General features: G+C 36.0%; 1 protein-coding gene across 4 annotated transcripts in view; it reads right to left on the bottom strand.

Annotated features, from left to right (window-relative positions):
• Positions 1-14,215, bottom strand: part of TPK1 (thiamin pyrophosphokinase 1) — a 339,219-nt gene that overhangs the window by 195,629 nt on the left and 129,375 nt on the right. For all 4 annotated transcript variants that reach the window (XM_025854784.2, XM_025854777.2, XM_073899329.1 and 1 more), the window contains one exon: positions 12,799-12,868. In XM_025854784.2, the coding sequence (XP_025710569.1) occupies positions 12,799-12,868 (70 nt within the window). The remainder of the gene's footprint in view (positions 1-12,798; positions 12,869-14,215) is intronic.

The raw sequence follows: 14,215 nt of genomic DNA on the forward strand, positions 1-14,215 counted from the left end.
GATATTATCAAGAAAGTAAAAAAACAGCCTGAAAAATGGGAGAAAATATTTAATTCATAACTTTTGGCCTCATATCTTAATTTCCAAGAATCTACTTTAAATGCCAAGAACTCAAAGTTTTACTTATAAGACTTGTCTAAGTTTTACTTATCAATGTTATAAAAAATTATGAACATACATTTCTGATATATGAAGACTGATAAAAAACATATTTATTTAATGATATGATAATGTATTCATAATACAATGTTAAAAAACAGGTGTGATGTAAAACAATATAAACACAAAAATCCCTATTTTATTACATGTGCACACATACACTCAGCAAGAGAGAAACATGCTTATAAAAATATGAAATTGAAAAAGATATGTAAAAATATCAATACTGAGAACCTAGGTGATTTCAAGTTATTTTTATTTTTTCTTTGTATCTTCCTGTACTCCCCAAGTTCATTATGATGAACTTGTTATTAATTCTGTAAGTAGGAGGGTGCATGAGGGTAGGGAACCATGTACCTTTAAGAGAAAGGAATATACAGGGGTGCCTGGGTAGCTCAGTCGGTTAAGCATCTGACTTGATTTCGGCCTAAGTCATGATACAGGGGTCATGAGATTGAGCCTTAAGAGTCTCTCCCTCTGTCCCTCCCCCACTCGCATGCACTGTCTCAAAAAAAAAAATATATATATATATATAAAGTTAAATCAATAATCAAAAGGTAAATACTAAATAGTACAGATTTGGTTCATTTAAATGAATTGATTTTTCTATTGGTATTATTTGTAATTATGATTTTGTTAAAATTATTTGTATACAGTTTTAAAATTGAACAAATAAGTACAGTTTGGTTCAAACTTTTGGTATATACGAGTTGGCTAAAATTGTTGGTTTTGTTAACCATTGCCACCTATATCCTAACTTGACTCCATCATATTAAAGCATCAAAATGCATCAGGGCTATTCATGACCATCAACCATTTCTCCACACCACATCAGAAGGACATGTCGGTGAACAGCTGCTACACTGAGGAAATTCACCATGAAAACCCTACTACTGGTAATAGGGATCATAAGACCACACTCCTATGCGAAAATGTTCTTTTCACTTACTGATATAATGGTAAGATGACAGAAACTACAGTTGTTTTTCTTGCTCCTAACACATGGAACTGCTCTCTAGTTACTAATAACCCACTAATGTACAGCCTAGCAGGAAAAAATTGAATACACGCTAGAGGCCGCTAGTGATAAATAAGTGAATTTTGCATGAAGTAAAAAACATGATGAGAGCAGTAGAAAGAAAACTGCTTTCTAAGCTTCTAGCTTCAGCTGCTTTTTAAGTACTACGCTTCAAATCACAAAACATTTTTTTCCATCTATAAACTTCTAATATTTTTAGTACAAACTAAATCTGGGCAAATTTCCTCTTAAAAAGAAAAATCAAGGGAATTTTGTAATAATTTTTATTATTGTACTCTTAAAGCAAAGTTGTGCTTTTAAGCAATGAAACATTTTTACATAGTACAAATTAGAAAAAAAAATATTCTCCTAATCGTCACAAAGATTCAGATGAAGTAAAGAAAACCTTGTTGTGTGATGTAAATTTGTCTTGGTAATAGTTCATTGAGAGGAAGGTATTTTTAAAAGCAAAAGAGATCTAAAAAAATATCACAAGTCTTGCAGAAAAATCATGAATCTTAAGAGGGGAATTTTAAGGAGTATACTTAGAAAAATATATATGATAACATGAACTCAGAGAAAAACAGAATATGATTAAAAGCAAGCTTTTCTGTACCTCTGAAGCAAATAATACATTATATGTTAAAAAAAAAAAAAAGAAGAAGATAGCAGGAGGGGAAGAATGAATGGGGGGAAATCAGAGGGGGAGATGAACCAGGAGAGACGATGGACTCTAAAAAACCAACTGAGGGTTCTAGAGGGGAGGGGGGTGGGGGGATGGGTTAGCCTGGTGATGGGTATTAAAGAGGGCACGTTCTGCGTGGAGCACTGGGTGTTATGCACAAACAGTGAATCATGGAACACTACATCAAAACCTAATGATGTAATGTATGGTGATTAACATAATAAAAAAAAGCAACCTTTTCTAAAACTAAGAAAGTATACACTCTACCCCCTTTATTTTTTTTGAGAGAGCGCGTGTATGTGCAAGTGGGGGTTGGGGCAGGGTCAGAGGGAGAATGAGAGAGAGACCCCCAAGCAAACTCCCCGCTGAGTGTGGAGCCCCACCCAAGGTTTCATTTCAGGACCCTGAGATCATGACCTGAGCGGAAATCAGGAGTCAGATGCTTAACGGACTAAGCCACCCAGGCACCCTACTATATACCCTTTTCTAAAAATTTGTGAGGAATGTTATCAAATTTCCCAGAATACATGAGAGGTATTTTTATCATTTACACATGATAGGTAAACATTGACTTCCTTTTCACCATCATTAAGAGAATGAGGGGAAAAAAATCTCATACATAGGGGCATTTTGTCTCACAGTAAGTTTTAAGTTAGAGAGGTACCTATGGCAGGGGAAGTATGAAGGAGATTACTGAAGACCCTTAGCTTGATCCTAGGACGTGGTGATAGCACTGGCGGCCAGAGAGAAGGTGTTGTGGAGAGGGCATTTGTGAAGATTTTGTTTGTATTTGTATTTGCATTTGGCTCTCCCTACTCATGTTTACAGAAGCTAACACGGTGTGAGTCTTGATACTAGGCACAGACAGCTCCAGAAACAAACAGGAGTCACGTATTTACTCATGCCACCCCTACAAACAAGGGCCTGGGCAGATTTTCCCTTACCCAGCTCAGCTTGGTCAATCATAAACTCTTACACAAGAAAAGACAAGCCACTGGGAATTCATCAGCAGCACCCAGTGCCCCGCTCACAGAGGGAGTGCGAGCCCTCACTTGTTCTAAGAACACAAATGTACTGTGGATTTGGTTTCCAGCTTCTGGCATATTTCTTCCCAAGCCCAACTGTCCAGTCTTCCCAGTTATTGTTAATTATAATATTTTTAATTGATTTTGTTGCTTTTGTTTACACCGGTCAGAGTTTTTCTTTTCTTTACAACCAGGAACCCCCACTGATACAAAAAAAAAAAAAAATAAAAAAAAAATAAGAAGTTCCTAACAATGTTAACAGGACAGCTTTTAATATCAGTCTCTGATTCTTGTCTTAAATAAAAGTAACTAAGAATTACTTTACTGGGTCAAAAATATGCTTTCAAACTATGAAAGCAGAATACATTAAATTTTTACGGAAGAGCATGTCTAATCATTCTAACTATTAAGCATATAGGGACCTACTTACTGGGGATAAGAGCGTGAAAAAGCCAGAAACAATGCAATGCTTTCATTGCGGTGACAGGCTGGCAGGAACATGCAAAGAGGTGATTCCAGTGCGTTCTAATAAATGTTAAGGGAAGCAGTGGGTAAGAGAACATCCCAGAAGGACACTGACCATAACCTGTTAAAGCAAGAAATCTAGCCACCAAATACCCTTACCTAGTTCATTCCGGATTTGTCATCAATTGGCTTATCTGTGAGGAAATTATTATTATTTTCAGGGAAAACTATCTAAAAGGAGTAATACTGCTCATTTTTTATTTGTCAAATTTGGTCCTGTGTGCTAGAGTTATTTCCCAAGATAAATAAAACAAGAACAAGGAATTCTGTCTAATTAAGTAGAAATACCGATAGACAATTTCAACATAATGTGGGATGACAGTCAAGGATTGCTTAGAAAAATTTAATTTCTGCCTGACTTAGGTCTACGGAAACTGGTAGTTACCAGCAAAGACTTCTGGGGAAACACAACACATGAGCCAAGTTTTGAAGGGATTATAATACTTGGAAGAAAGCAGAAGAAAGAGGGATGTTATAAATGAATTTTAAAAGATTTTGTTTGTTTGTTTGTTTTTTAGAATAGCGGTCTTAGAAGTTAATCAGATACAGTGTTCTGTAAAAAAGTATCTCCATGTGATGTTAAAACTAACTCCTTGGCATTTCAATGGGCATGTCAATGGTTTTTAAAATAACTGACCGAGTAGGAAACCAATATTTAGAGGACACCAATATTTTAAATAATCATGGCTGAAGAACCCTAATGCTTAAACAACCACTCCCTCCATGACCCCTCCTGCCTTATGTAGTGCACTCCAGGTGTCAGGCACCCATGCATGGTACCCAGCACAAATACACATAACCAGACATCCGAAGCCAAAAACAGAGCTCATAGATCTAAACCCTGTGGGATGAACACCTTCTTCCCTACAGTCTGAGCAAAGCAGAGCTGATCTCATTCAACAGAGGTGCTAAGTTCAATTCTAAATTCTACAATTTGGAGAGTAAGTCAACATTTTAAATATTCATGACTTATTATTATTATTATACTTCCTAACAACCTGGGCATTTACATACTAGTGTCTCCTTGCTCATCATTTAAGTTCCCTTCCTCTGACTGAGAAGAAGCTCTCTTCTATTGCCCAGGTCATACAATATCTAGACATAAGCATATTAGACATAATATATACATGTACACATTCAAATATGTGTGTATATACATATTTACACACAATGATTTTTTTCTTAGGGTGGTAAAATGTTTTCTGTTTTAAGTAGTCTTTCTGAGACTCTTCAGTATATTCTTGAATTCCCGGGCTAGAGGCAAAATTGAAGTCTTCAAGGAATACAGTCTCAAATACCTCTCAGATCTCTAACCCAGAACTGTAAGTGAAAGTCCAGCACTTATCTTGGTATAAGTGCCATTTTGGTATATTCCCCAAAAATTTATTAACTAGTCCTTGCTTTAAATGAATTCTAGCTATCACTTTTCTGACCCTTATTAATAGGAAGGCTATAGCTGCCTCAGGTCTACCATCAACTCAAGTTTTATGTCTTTTAATGATTTGTCAACAAATAATGCATGCTGTCTTGTTGGAGTTATTCTGCTTACTCTTGGTCTGATAATACAAAACCAAAATTTTAATAATGAGAAAACTCCACAGAAGTACCTAGGTGTATGCGTGCAAGCATGCATGTGCACACACTTGAGTGCACAGGAACCATTCTACAACCTTTTACTAAACAACATATTATGTGACTATTCCCAATTATTACTAATTCAGCAATCTAATAATATTGAAAGTAAGCCAAAAAACATGAGCTCTTAAATTGTAGTAACAAGTGCTAAAACTATTCAAGTTTATTTCTTTTCAAAAAATAAAATTAAAAGAGCCATGTGTTAACTCAAAACTTTTCACAGATGATCCAGGTTTCTCTGAAAAACCATCTGAGGGTAATTTATTTCTGAAGACCCCATCCACAGTGCAGGAAAGGAAAAGGGTTTTGTCAGGAACATGCTGTATGAAATAGAATAGCCATAAAGCACAATGCCTCTGATTAAATTTAGTTGTAAACTGACTTCCTGCAGCTGCTTAAAATGAATTCGCTCTGAAAATTTATTCTGACTTCATGCATGATCTGACAAACATAGCATCTATGCATACACATTCTGCCCCCCAGCCCCTGAAATGATTCAGAGCTATGCATGGATAACTTTGAGATCTCTGATTTATAGCATTTGATAACCAACAGACTAAAATATATTACAAAACTAATTCAATCAACAATTCAAGATAAATATGCCCTCACAGTTTATTGTGTAGGGTTTTTTAATAACAAGACTCCTATTACAAATTTTCTTTTAAATGTGCTAATCATTTTTACCTTCCATCATTTTGATTCAAAGACCCAATAATGTTGACAGGCTTACAGAGCTTAGTAATTTGATTGCATAAATACTTTTTAATAGAAATTTGTCGAAGCAAGTCATTAAAATTCTTAAGGCTAGGCTTAGAAGAAATCAAGGTAAACCAATGATCTTTGGATTTCCTTAAGCAAGTACACTTGTTTCCTTTCTATGTATGTTCAAGCATACTGAAAGTATATTTTTTTAACTACGCCAAGAAATTCATAAACATTAGTTAAAATAAATCCCAATCACTGAGAAAATTAGTCACAGGTTGACTGAAATCAATTGTCATATATAGTAGATCGTGATCTAGATTGAGATCACAATAACGCTCAGATCCTTGACACCAATTTATTCCATAACAATTTTATATTTATTGTCTTATTCCATAAAACACAGTACTGAGCAAGCTTTTCAAGATTTTCACTAAGATACAGTAGAATATAAGCATTCTATATGAATCTCTACTACTGTTTATCTCACTTCTAGGGTGGAAGTGACAACTTTGAAAATTATGTTTGGCTCTGACTAAAAGAACTAACATTCCTCCCAAAGAATCACTTGAAAAAAGTGGTAATAGATTCCAACTAAAAGGATAATTCTTAAGAATCAAGTCCATCAATGCGTTCAATGAATAAACAAGATTGTGGTGTACCCACAAAATAGAACACCACTCAACAGTGAAAAGGGACAAACTACTGAATACACAATCACATGGATCAATGCCAGAAGCATTTGTTAAGTGAAAAAAGTCACATACATTAAGACAAGAAACTGAATGACTCCATTTATAGGACATTCTAGAAGGTTTCGGGAACCAGGGTATAGGAGTTGGGGACTGATGCACAAGGAAGGAACTTTTCAAGATGATGGACACGTTCTATTCTTGACTGCTGGTGGATATGCTTGTATACTGCTACAAAACTTACTGAATTGAATGCTTAAAACGGATAAATTTTATCATATGAAACTATACCTGAACAAAGATGATCAAAACCAAAAAACGAACCAGAGAAGCTTAAACACTATATTCCTTCATTCCAACCACAATACGAAAAGAGCTTAGAACCTTTCTAGGAAGTTGCACAATTACCACATGCAAAGTATTAACTGTGAGAGAACATTTACAGCTATTCTCCAAAACTAGATCATATACATATTCAACTATCCTGTAATTCATCATATCATAACTTTGAAGGGCCACCCTCTACCCTCTTGGCTTATCCAACTCCTGTGTAACCAGCCCAAGTAATACATTTCTCCTTCATACAAATCTTCAAGATTTCTCTGAATATCCTCAGAAGATTCTGATCTTTCCCTGAAATGTCACAGATGGAGAAATCACAGCCCGAGGAAGTGAAATTACTTCCCAAAGTCTCATAGTAATGAAGTCACAGAATCAGATTTTGGTATCCCGACCTAACTGAAAAATCTGTGCGTGTCTTCTCACTACACAGTTCCCAACATGGAATTCCTGTATCTGCAGTGAATGGAGAGAGAAGACAAAATTGTTAAGTTATTCATATGGAGACAGACAGGTCGCTGGTTCCTTTAAGAGTGTGTCAGGTACTGGCTGCCAGGTCCCTGGTTTAATGATAATGACAATGGCTTTCGAGGCTGATCTATAACAGCTAGAATCCCACATTACTCATTTATTTAAATCATAGTCTGAAGCCAGCTTAGCTAGCGCACAGTGAGTTTTAGAGCCACAACAGTCAGTCTGATTCCCACTGGATCACTCTGAAAAGCAGTATTGATCTGCTCATAAGAAAGCTGCAAGAATATATAAAGCTAGGAAATCTGAAATCCAAACTGTGAGAAAAGTAATGGTCTAATTGGAATAAGAGATTGGGAATGAATCTTTTTTTTTTTTTTTAAGTTTTTTTTTTTGTGTGAGGGGGGGGGGGGGGGGCGGGGTGCAGAGCCAGAGAGAGAAACAGGCTCCCCGCTGAGCAAGGAGCCTGATGTGGGGCTCGATCTCAGGACCCCGGGATTGTGACCTGAGCTGAAGGCAGATGCTTAACCAGATGAGCCACCCAGGCGTCCCTGAATCCTTCTTTTCTATTTGAGCACAAGTTCCCCCTCATCCCACCTCGTTAACACCTGTTTACATGAATGGTCATCTGTGTGATTTCAGGCAATTTTTGCTGGATGCTACTCTTTTAAATTCAACAGAAAGCAGATCTTAAATATCTGAGATAAATTAGATCATCTGTGGGACTTCCCATTCAGGATGCTGTATTCATCAATTATTCTGAGAAAACTAACCAAAAAACAACATCCCCGCCTCTCATTTCAAGTCCCTATATACTAGTGATACCAAAATTCACAGCTATTCCTTAGACTAGTATGCAGATGAGTTTCAGAGTCTCTGTATCCTTTAAAATCACAGAAAACACAAGTAGCAAGGATATTCATGTTACTCTCAAAATACCAATGAATTCAAAGGCAAGAATCTTCATTTCATGATAAAAGACTCAGTGAGATAGTAATGAGGACACAATGTAAATATAAGACATTCTGAAAATAAGTGGGACAAATTCTATATGTGATTGCAGACGAAACGGGCATGATCTCTCTAGATATAAAGCACTCTGGTTTATACATACTAAAAAAAATAAACTATCTGAAGTTTCTTCTGAAGCCCAGGCAGTGAGGAGAGAAAGTAAGGGAGAAGACAGAAGAAACAGCTTGGACAAACCCTGATACTCAAGGTAATGAGTTTAGATTTTATCCAGGAGACAAAACAGAACCTTCCCTCTTCCCTGCTAGTCAACACATGCGTGTGTACACACACCATCCCCCCACACACACTCTGCAGCCCTAACCTTTTATACTCCAGTAGTATCCTCAGAATTGTTTCTAATATCCCCATTCTGGATGAATTGTCCATCCTGTGCTCTCCTCTGTCACAGAACCTATCACACTGGACTAGAATTTTCTCATTATGTGCTTTATAATCTATCCTAGTGCATACTAATTTCTTCTTTACTTCTCTTACTCTAAGGTCTTTTTTTGTGGGCAGAAATCATTTATATACTCATAGTAACTATCAAAATGTCTAACCATAGAAGGTATTCAGTAAGTGAATGAATAAAAATGAATGAATAACAAGTTAAATGCCACATTCTTATTTCTGCCACTGGATTATTCTTGGGAGATCCTGTCTCATTCCAAAGCTCTATTTTATTTTACATTTTGATCAGCTTACCTCAACCTTCTAACAGAATAAGGCTTACAAATGTCTACATATCTTTAAAGGTATTTTTTTTTTAAGAATGATACCAACTCTTTTTCCTACACTGTCAGATTACTTTCATGTGGCACTGATTCTCTAATTCTTGTTGGTTTCTATACATCTCCTACTCTCTTCTACTTGATTCCATCACTTCTTCCACCTCTCACCATAATTAGCATGACCCTAATTCTAAGAACCTATAGCAATGTTTCTTAATCCATTTTTCAGGTTCACAGAGCTATCAGTTCTATATCCCCAAAAAAGTCCATCTAGTCAAAATCCAGTATTGTTATGATTCCATTTTATAAAGACCAGAGATAAGCAGAATTAATCTAATATGTATTGGGTCACATAGCAGTATCCTATGAGGGGAGATGGTGATAGGATACATCTAATACCCCACCACAGCACCCCACATTTCTAAAAACAGACATCTGGGGTTAGGAGAAGAGTCAGTTAAGTATATGGTAATAGAACTGTGGAATCACTATGCCACACACCTGAAACTAATACTGAGTCAACTGTATTTCAGTAATAAAAATATATATATGTATACATATATATGATACGTAATATACTAATCCACATATTATGTTGGAATCAGAAATCAGTGAAGATAGTTCAGATGATTTAAAATGTAATGTTGGAGAAACCGAGTAGCCAAATAAATGAAGATTTATCTCGACTGGGAAAAAAAAAAAAAAGGAAACGGATATGGGAGCACAGAGTATGGAGTCTTCCTAAAACCTCTTCCTCTTTAATCTCAAATCTGTAACCAAAGCAGAGACCCAACTGTCATTGGCGGTGCCCATCCTATATTTCCCTGACTAGTTCTTCACCCTGCCTCGGTCTGACGCTCCAGACTGAGCATACCCCCAAAACGGAACCTGTCCGTTCTCAGAGGTCATCTGTTTATCCAAAATGTGAGGGCCAAAGTCACTCAAAACCTTATGGGAAGGAAGAACAGAGTAACTGTAATAGAATACTCATTTATTAACGAGTATTTGTTGACTATCTAATATTCCCACACAATTTGGTAGGCTCCAGGGAGCTTATATTCACCTGAACAAGAAAAATTTGTCACATTTTCTATTCTTCCAAAGAGCAGAACCAATAGGTAGACTCAGTGTAACTCTTTGCTACTTAGGAAGAAATAACAGATATTTTTTTCTTTTTTGTTTCTCTCAACTCACTAACATATGTTCAAATCAACATGTATTATTTTCACAGCAATAAAAAACACTTAGGACTTCTATTAAAAGAGGCCACTTTCAGAGTAGAAACAAAGATGGGCATTTATGAAGATGGTGGAGGGTGGTACAGGATCAGCTATAAAGTTGCTACTGGTATTTGCCTCAGCTCTAGCTCTGTTCCTCTCTTGCTCCTCTCTTCCTGTCTACGTCAGTCTTCCCTCCATTCCAAACGTCTTCAGTGGGAGATGATTCTCTATACATTCATCTCTTATTGCATAATTATAAGGTATTACATTGTAGATATGGACATTAAATAAACAAATAAAAACAAGCCAAGCAGTGATCCACAAACCATACTTGGCTTCTTAAAACTTGTATTTTTTTCCTTCTTCTTTGTGTGGCTTCTCAGTTAAAAACGCAACTAATAGGAATCACGTTTAGTTACCTATATCCAATTAGCGTTACTGGTTAGGGTTTGTATTTAATGAGATTTACTTCAAGGATTTAATTCCCACATGAGGCAGTTAGTTTACTCATCTCCCTATTAGACACTCTATCCAGGCCAGCCATGGATCAGAGTATGAATCTAAGTATCAGAGTATGAATCACTGCAAACATATTATTATAATGAGAAAAGCAACGGAAAGTACATTTTCTTATTGAACATCTTCATACACGGTCAAATGATTCTTAGTTAAGTCATGTAAATCTTTTGGAAGACTTCCATAAAATTACTTGTAAATGTGTTAAGAATATTAGAAATGTTATTTTGAAATCTGGACAAAAATAATGGTACTCATTCCACAAACCTTGTAATCTGTTTTGCTTTCTAATGTGAATAAAAATGTGTGTTCTCTTCCTTATTAGTGTCCAGCCCAATCCAATAAGAGCAATCAGTATATAAATCTGTATTTTTTTCACAAGCATTTTAGATGGTTCTTATAGTCACAGCAGAGTTGGAAGCACTGTGTTAATATCTGTTCACAGCTCTGGTTCATATAATTATGTTCATGAGCTATACCTACCATTAAAGAAATAGTACTCAGTACTAGATTCCTTGCCAGCAAGCCAGCTACAAGCATGAAACGCAATACCCAATCCATAATCTTGGCCTCATGGGCATCATGCTCTTCCCTGAACTAACCAGCCCAGGCCCTGTTTAGAGTATTTTTCACACACTGTCCATGTCAGGTCTTAGAGAATACGGTCAGAGGAATCCATAAAGTTAAAAAATAAAGAATCATAAATGTTAAGAACTTAAATTGTTTCCTAGGCTGTCACTCTTGCCATATTCTTTGATAATTCATCCAGTCCCTAGACATTAGCATTCCCAGTCTCAAAGGAAACGTGCTCTCCTCCTATAAGCAACCGGCTGCTTTCAAAGAGCAGCTCCAATATTAGGAGCCTGAAGTTAAAAATTCTGATGCCATAAAGATGTATTTTATATCGTTTCAAACTACATACATTTAATTCACACCTCCGGTATGTTGAATCATAATATTTTTATTTTATTTTTTGCAGGAAGGAGGTGATTTCTCAAGCTATAAACATTTCAATACATTTAATAACACATATGATAGAAGTGGAACTAAATTTCACAGCTAGTCTACTTATATCTAGACTATAAATTCTTACGTTTGCCAAGAGGTTGAACTATAAACATGTTGGCAATGAGCTGGATTTAAACTTGCTTTCATCAAATGTATTCTCTTATCTAAAAATAACTCACCATGCAAAGATCAGGAAAACCAGACAGCACAGGTAACAAATCATTAAGTGTAAGTTATTTATCTCCTAAAATATATGTGTGTGCATAACTCAGAAGTAACTAAGTTCAATTACACTTAGCTTTACTCAACACTACTACAAAAATCTCGCTTCTACCACAGCATGTATCATTTGTTTTTATGAGGTCAGTTTTTATTCATTTAAATGGAGTTTTATTTTAATTAATGTTCAAAGTCCTCACAGATACCGATATTTGATAATGCTACTTAATGAAACTTTTGAAATAGCAGAATGAGGGTTTTGGGTTTTTTTTCTACCAAAAAGGTTTTTTATTCAAATTCAACTAGCCAACATATAGTACATAATTAAGTTTCAGATGTAGAGTTTAGTAATTCATCAGTTGCATATAACATCCAGCACTCATCACATCACATGCCTTCCTTAATGCCCACCATCCAGTTACCCGATGCCCCCCACCATCTCCCTTCATCAACCCTCAGTTTATTTCCTAGAGTTAAAAGTCGCTCATGGTTTGTCTCCCTCTCTGATTTCTTCCCATGCAGTTTTCCCTCCCTTCCCTATGACCTTCCGCACTATTTCTTATATTCCACATATGAGTGCAAACTATATGATAGTTCTTTCTCTGATTGACTAGAATGACAGGTTTTTAAATAAGAGTATGATTGGCCTAGTTCTTCTAGGAGATACACTCAAAACTAAGAAATAATACAACATAACATGGTTGAGCAACTCTCTCACTGATGTGGTTTTCTGTTAATTTTGAAGTAACATTAATAGTCATCATTCATCAAGGAGAGAATAAAACAACCTGAAGAGCAGAATTAGTGGTGTTTTGGACAGGGACTAAAAGAAAGCATACCTTTCCCTCTCTCCTTCCATGGTATCATATAAGCGGTTGGCACCTCCATCAGCACAGGCTCTTAAAAGAGCTTCAAATAGAAAAAAACAAAGAACATTTCAATATAAGTAGCTTAGAGCAGTACCGCACAAATGATAAACAAATGATTAAAAAGCAGGCACACACACACACACACACACACACACACACACACACACACGAGTCACACCTTCCTCTTTGGATCTTTTCACATTCAGGCAGAGGCTGCCGCACTGCAATCTATCTGCGTACCAAACACTCAAGACAGAATCCCCTAAGACAGTGTATTTCCTTTTTGTAGCCTTTTCAATTCCTCTTATTAAGTAAAAGGGGAAAAGTGTAGAGGGTGTCTTCAATTGCTCTTGAAGCTTGTTTTTCCTTCTTTACAAGAGATAGGCCTCACGCTCAGTAAGGGACACCAGGACATCGGTATCACTTTATGGCCTTACTCTATTAACTTCTATGGATGTTTTCTACTTATGGCAGGTATGGGTTTCCATATTCTGTTTTGATATAAAAAGTTTCTTTGTAAAAATAAAAATCATAAACATAACATTGTAAGTTTATTTTACAATATTAATAATCTAGATAATGTGTGAACACTGTAAAAAAAATTGTGAGGTGGCACAAAATTAAAATTTGGGAAATACTAAGATATTTGAGTAAGACTGGCTGTCTCTCCAACTGGAGCTTTTAAGTCTTGCTTTCACTGTAAGATTTGATGGTGCTGATGAACTGTTCCTTGGAATTCTCTTAGTCCATGGATTATTATTTTATTGTTGTTGTTACTTCTCTAATTTCCAATTTTCCTAGAAATGTTCAATATCTTAGCATCCGTTCTTTCTTTTTTCAATATCCTTTACTTAAAGTTTTCAGATCAGACTTTACTTTTTTATCCTGGGTAAGGATAGTGAATGCGATTGTCTGAGATTCCGACTCCTCACCCCAAACAAACAGAAGCCTGTCTCCTGTCCCCACGAAGCTGTTAAAACCAAAGTCACTAGAGCCACAAAATCAGCAAAGACCTTGGGACCAGCAGCTTTGGAAGAAACACACTACTCTCTTGAGCTACTTCTTCGATTCATGGCACTTAAGAAATCCCTTTCCCTTTCTGCAAATTTACACATTTAAAAGTGTTTATAATACTTACCTCCAAACGTCTAAGTGTTTAAAGGCAGTAGGATATGGTAGAAGATATCAAATTAGCCATATTGGCAAAAATAAAAGTCCTAATGTGTTTTCTACTAATCCATAATATAAGACTATTTTCTGTGTTTCATGTTTTATCAGAAATAAAAGAGGCCAAGCGGCAAAAATATATTCCTTTTTTGCTTCAGCTTCCTCATCTGTAGGTGGGGATAATATGTCTTAGAGTTATTAAGTAATTAATGATTTAATA

This window comes from Callorhinus ursinus, unplaced genomic scaffold (genome assembly GCF_003265705.2).
Source record: "Callorhinus ursinus isolate GAN/ISIS: 27379988/994484 unplaced genomic scaffold, GSC_fseal_2.0 scaffold12, whole genome shotgun sequence".
NCBI lineage: Eukaryota > Metazoa > Chordata > Mammalia > Carnivora > Otariidae > Callorhinus > Callorhinus ursinus.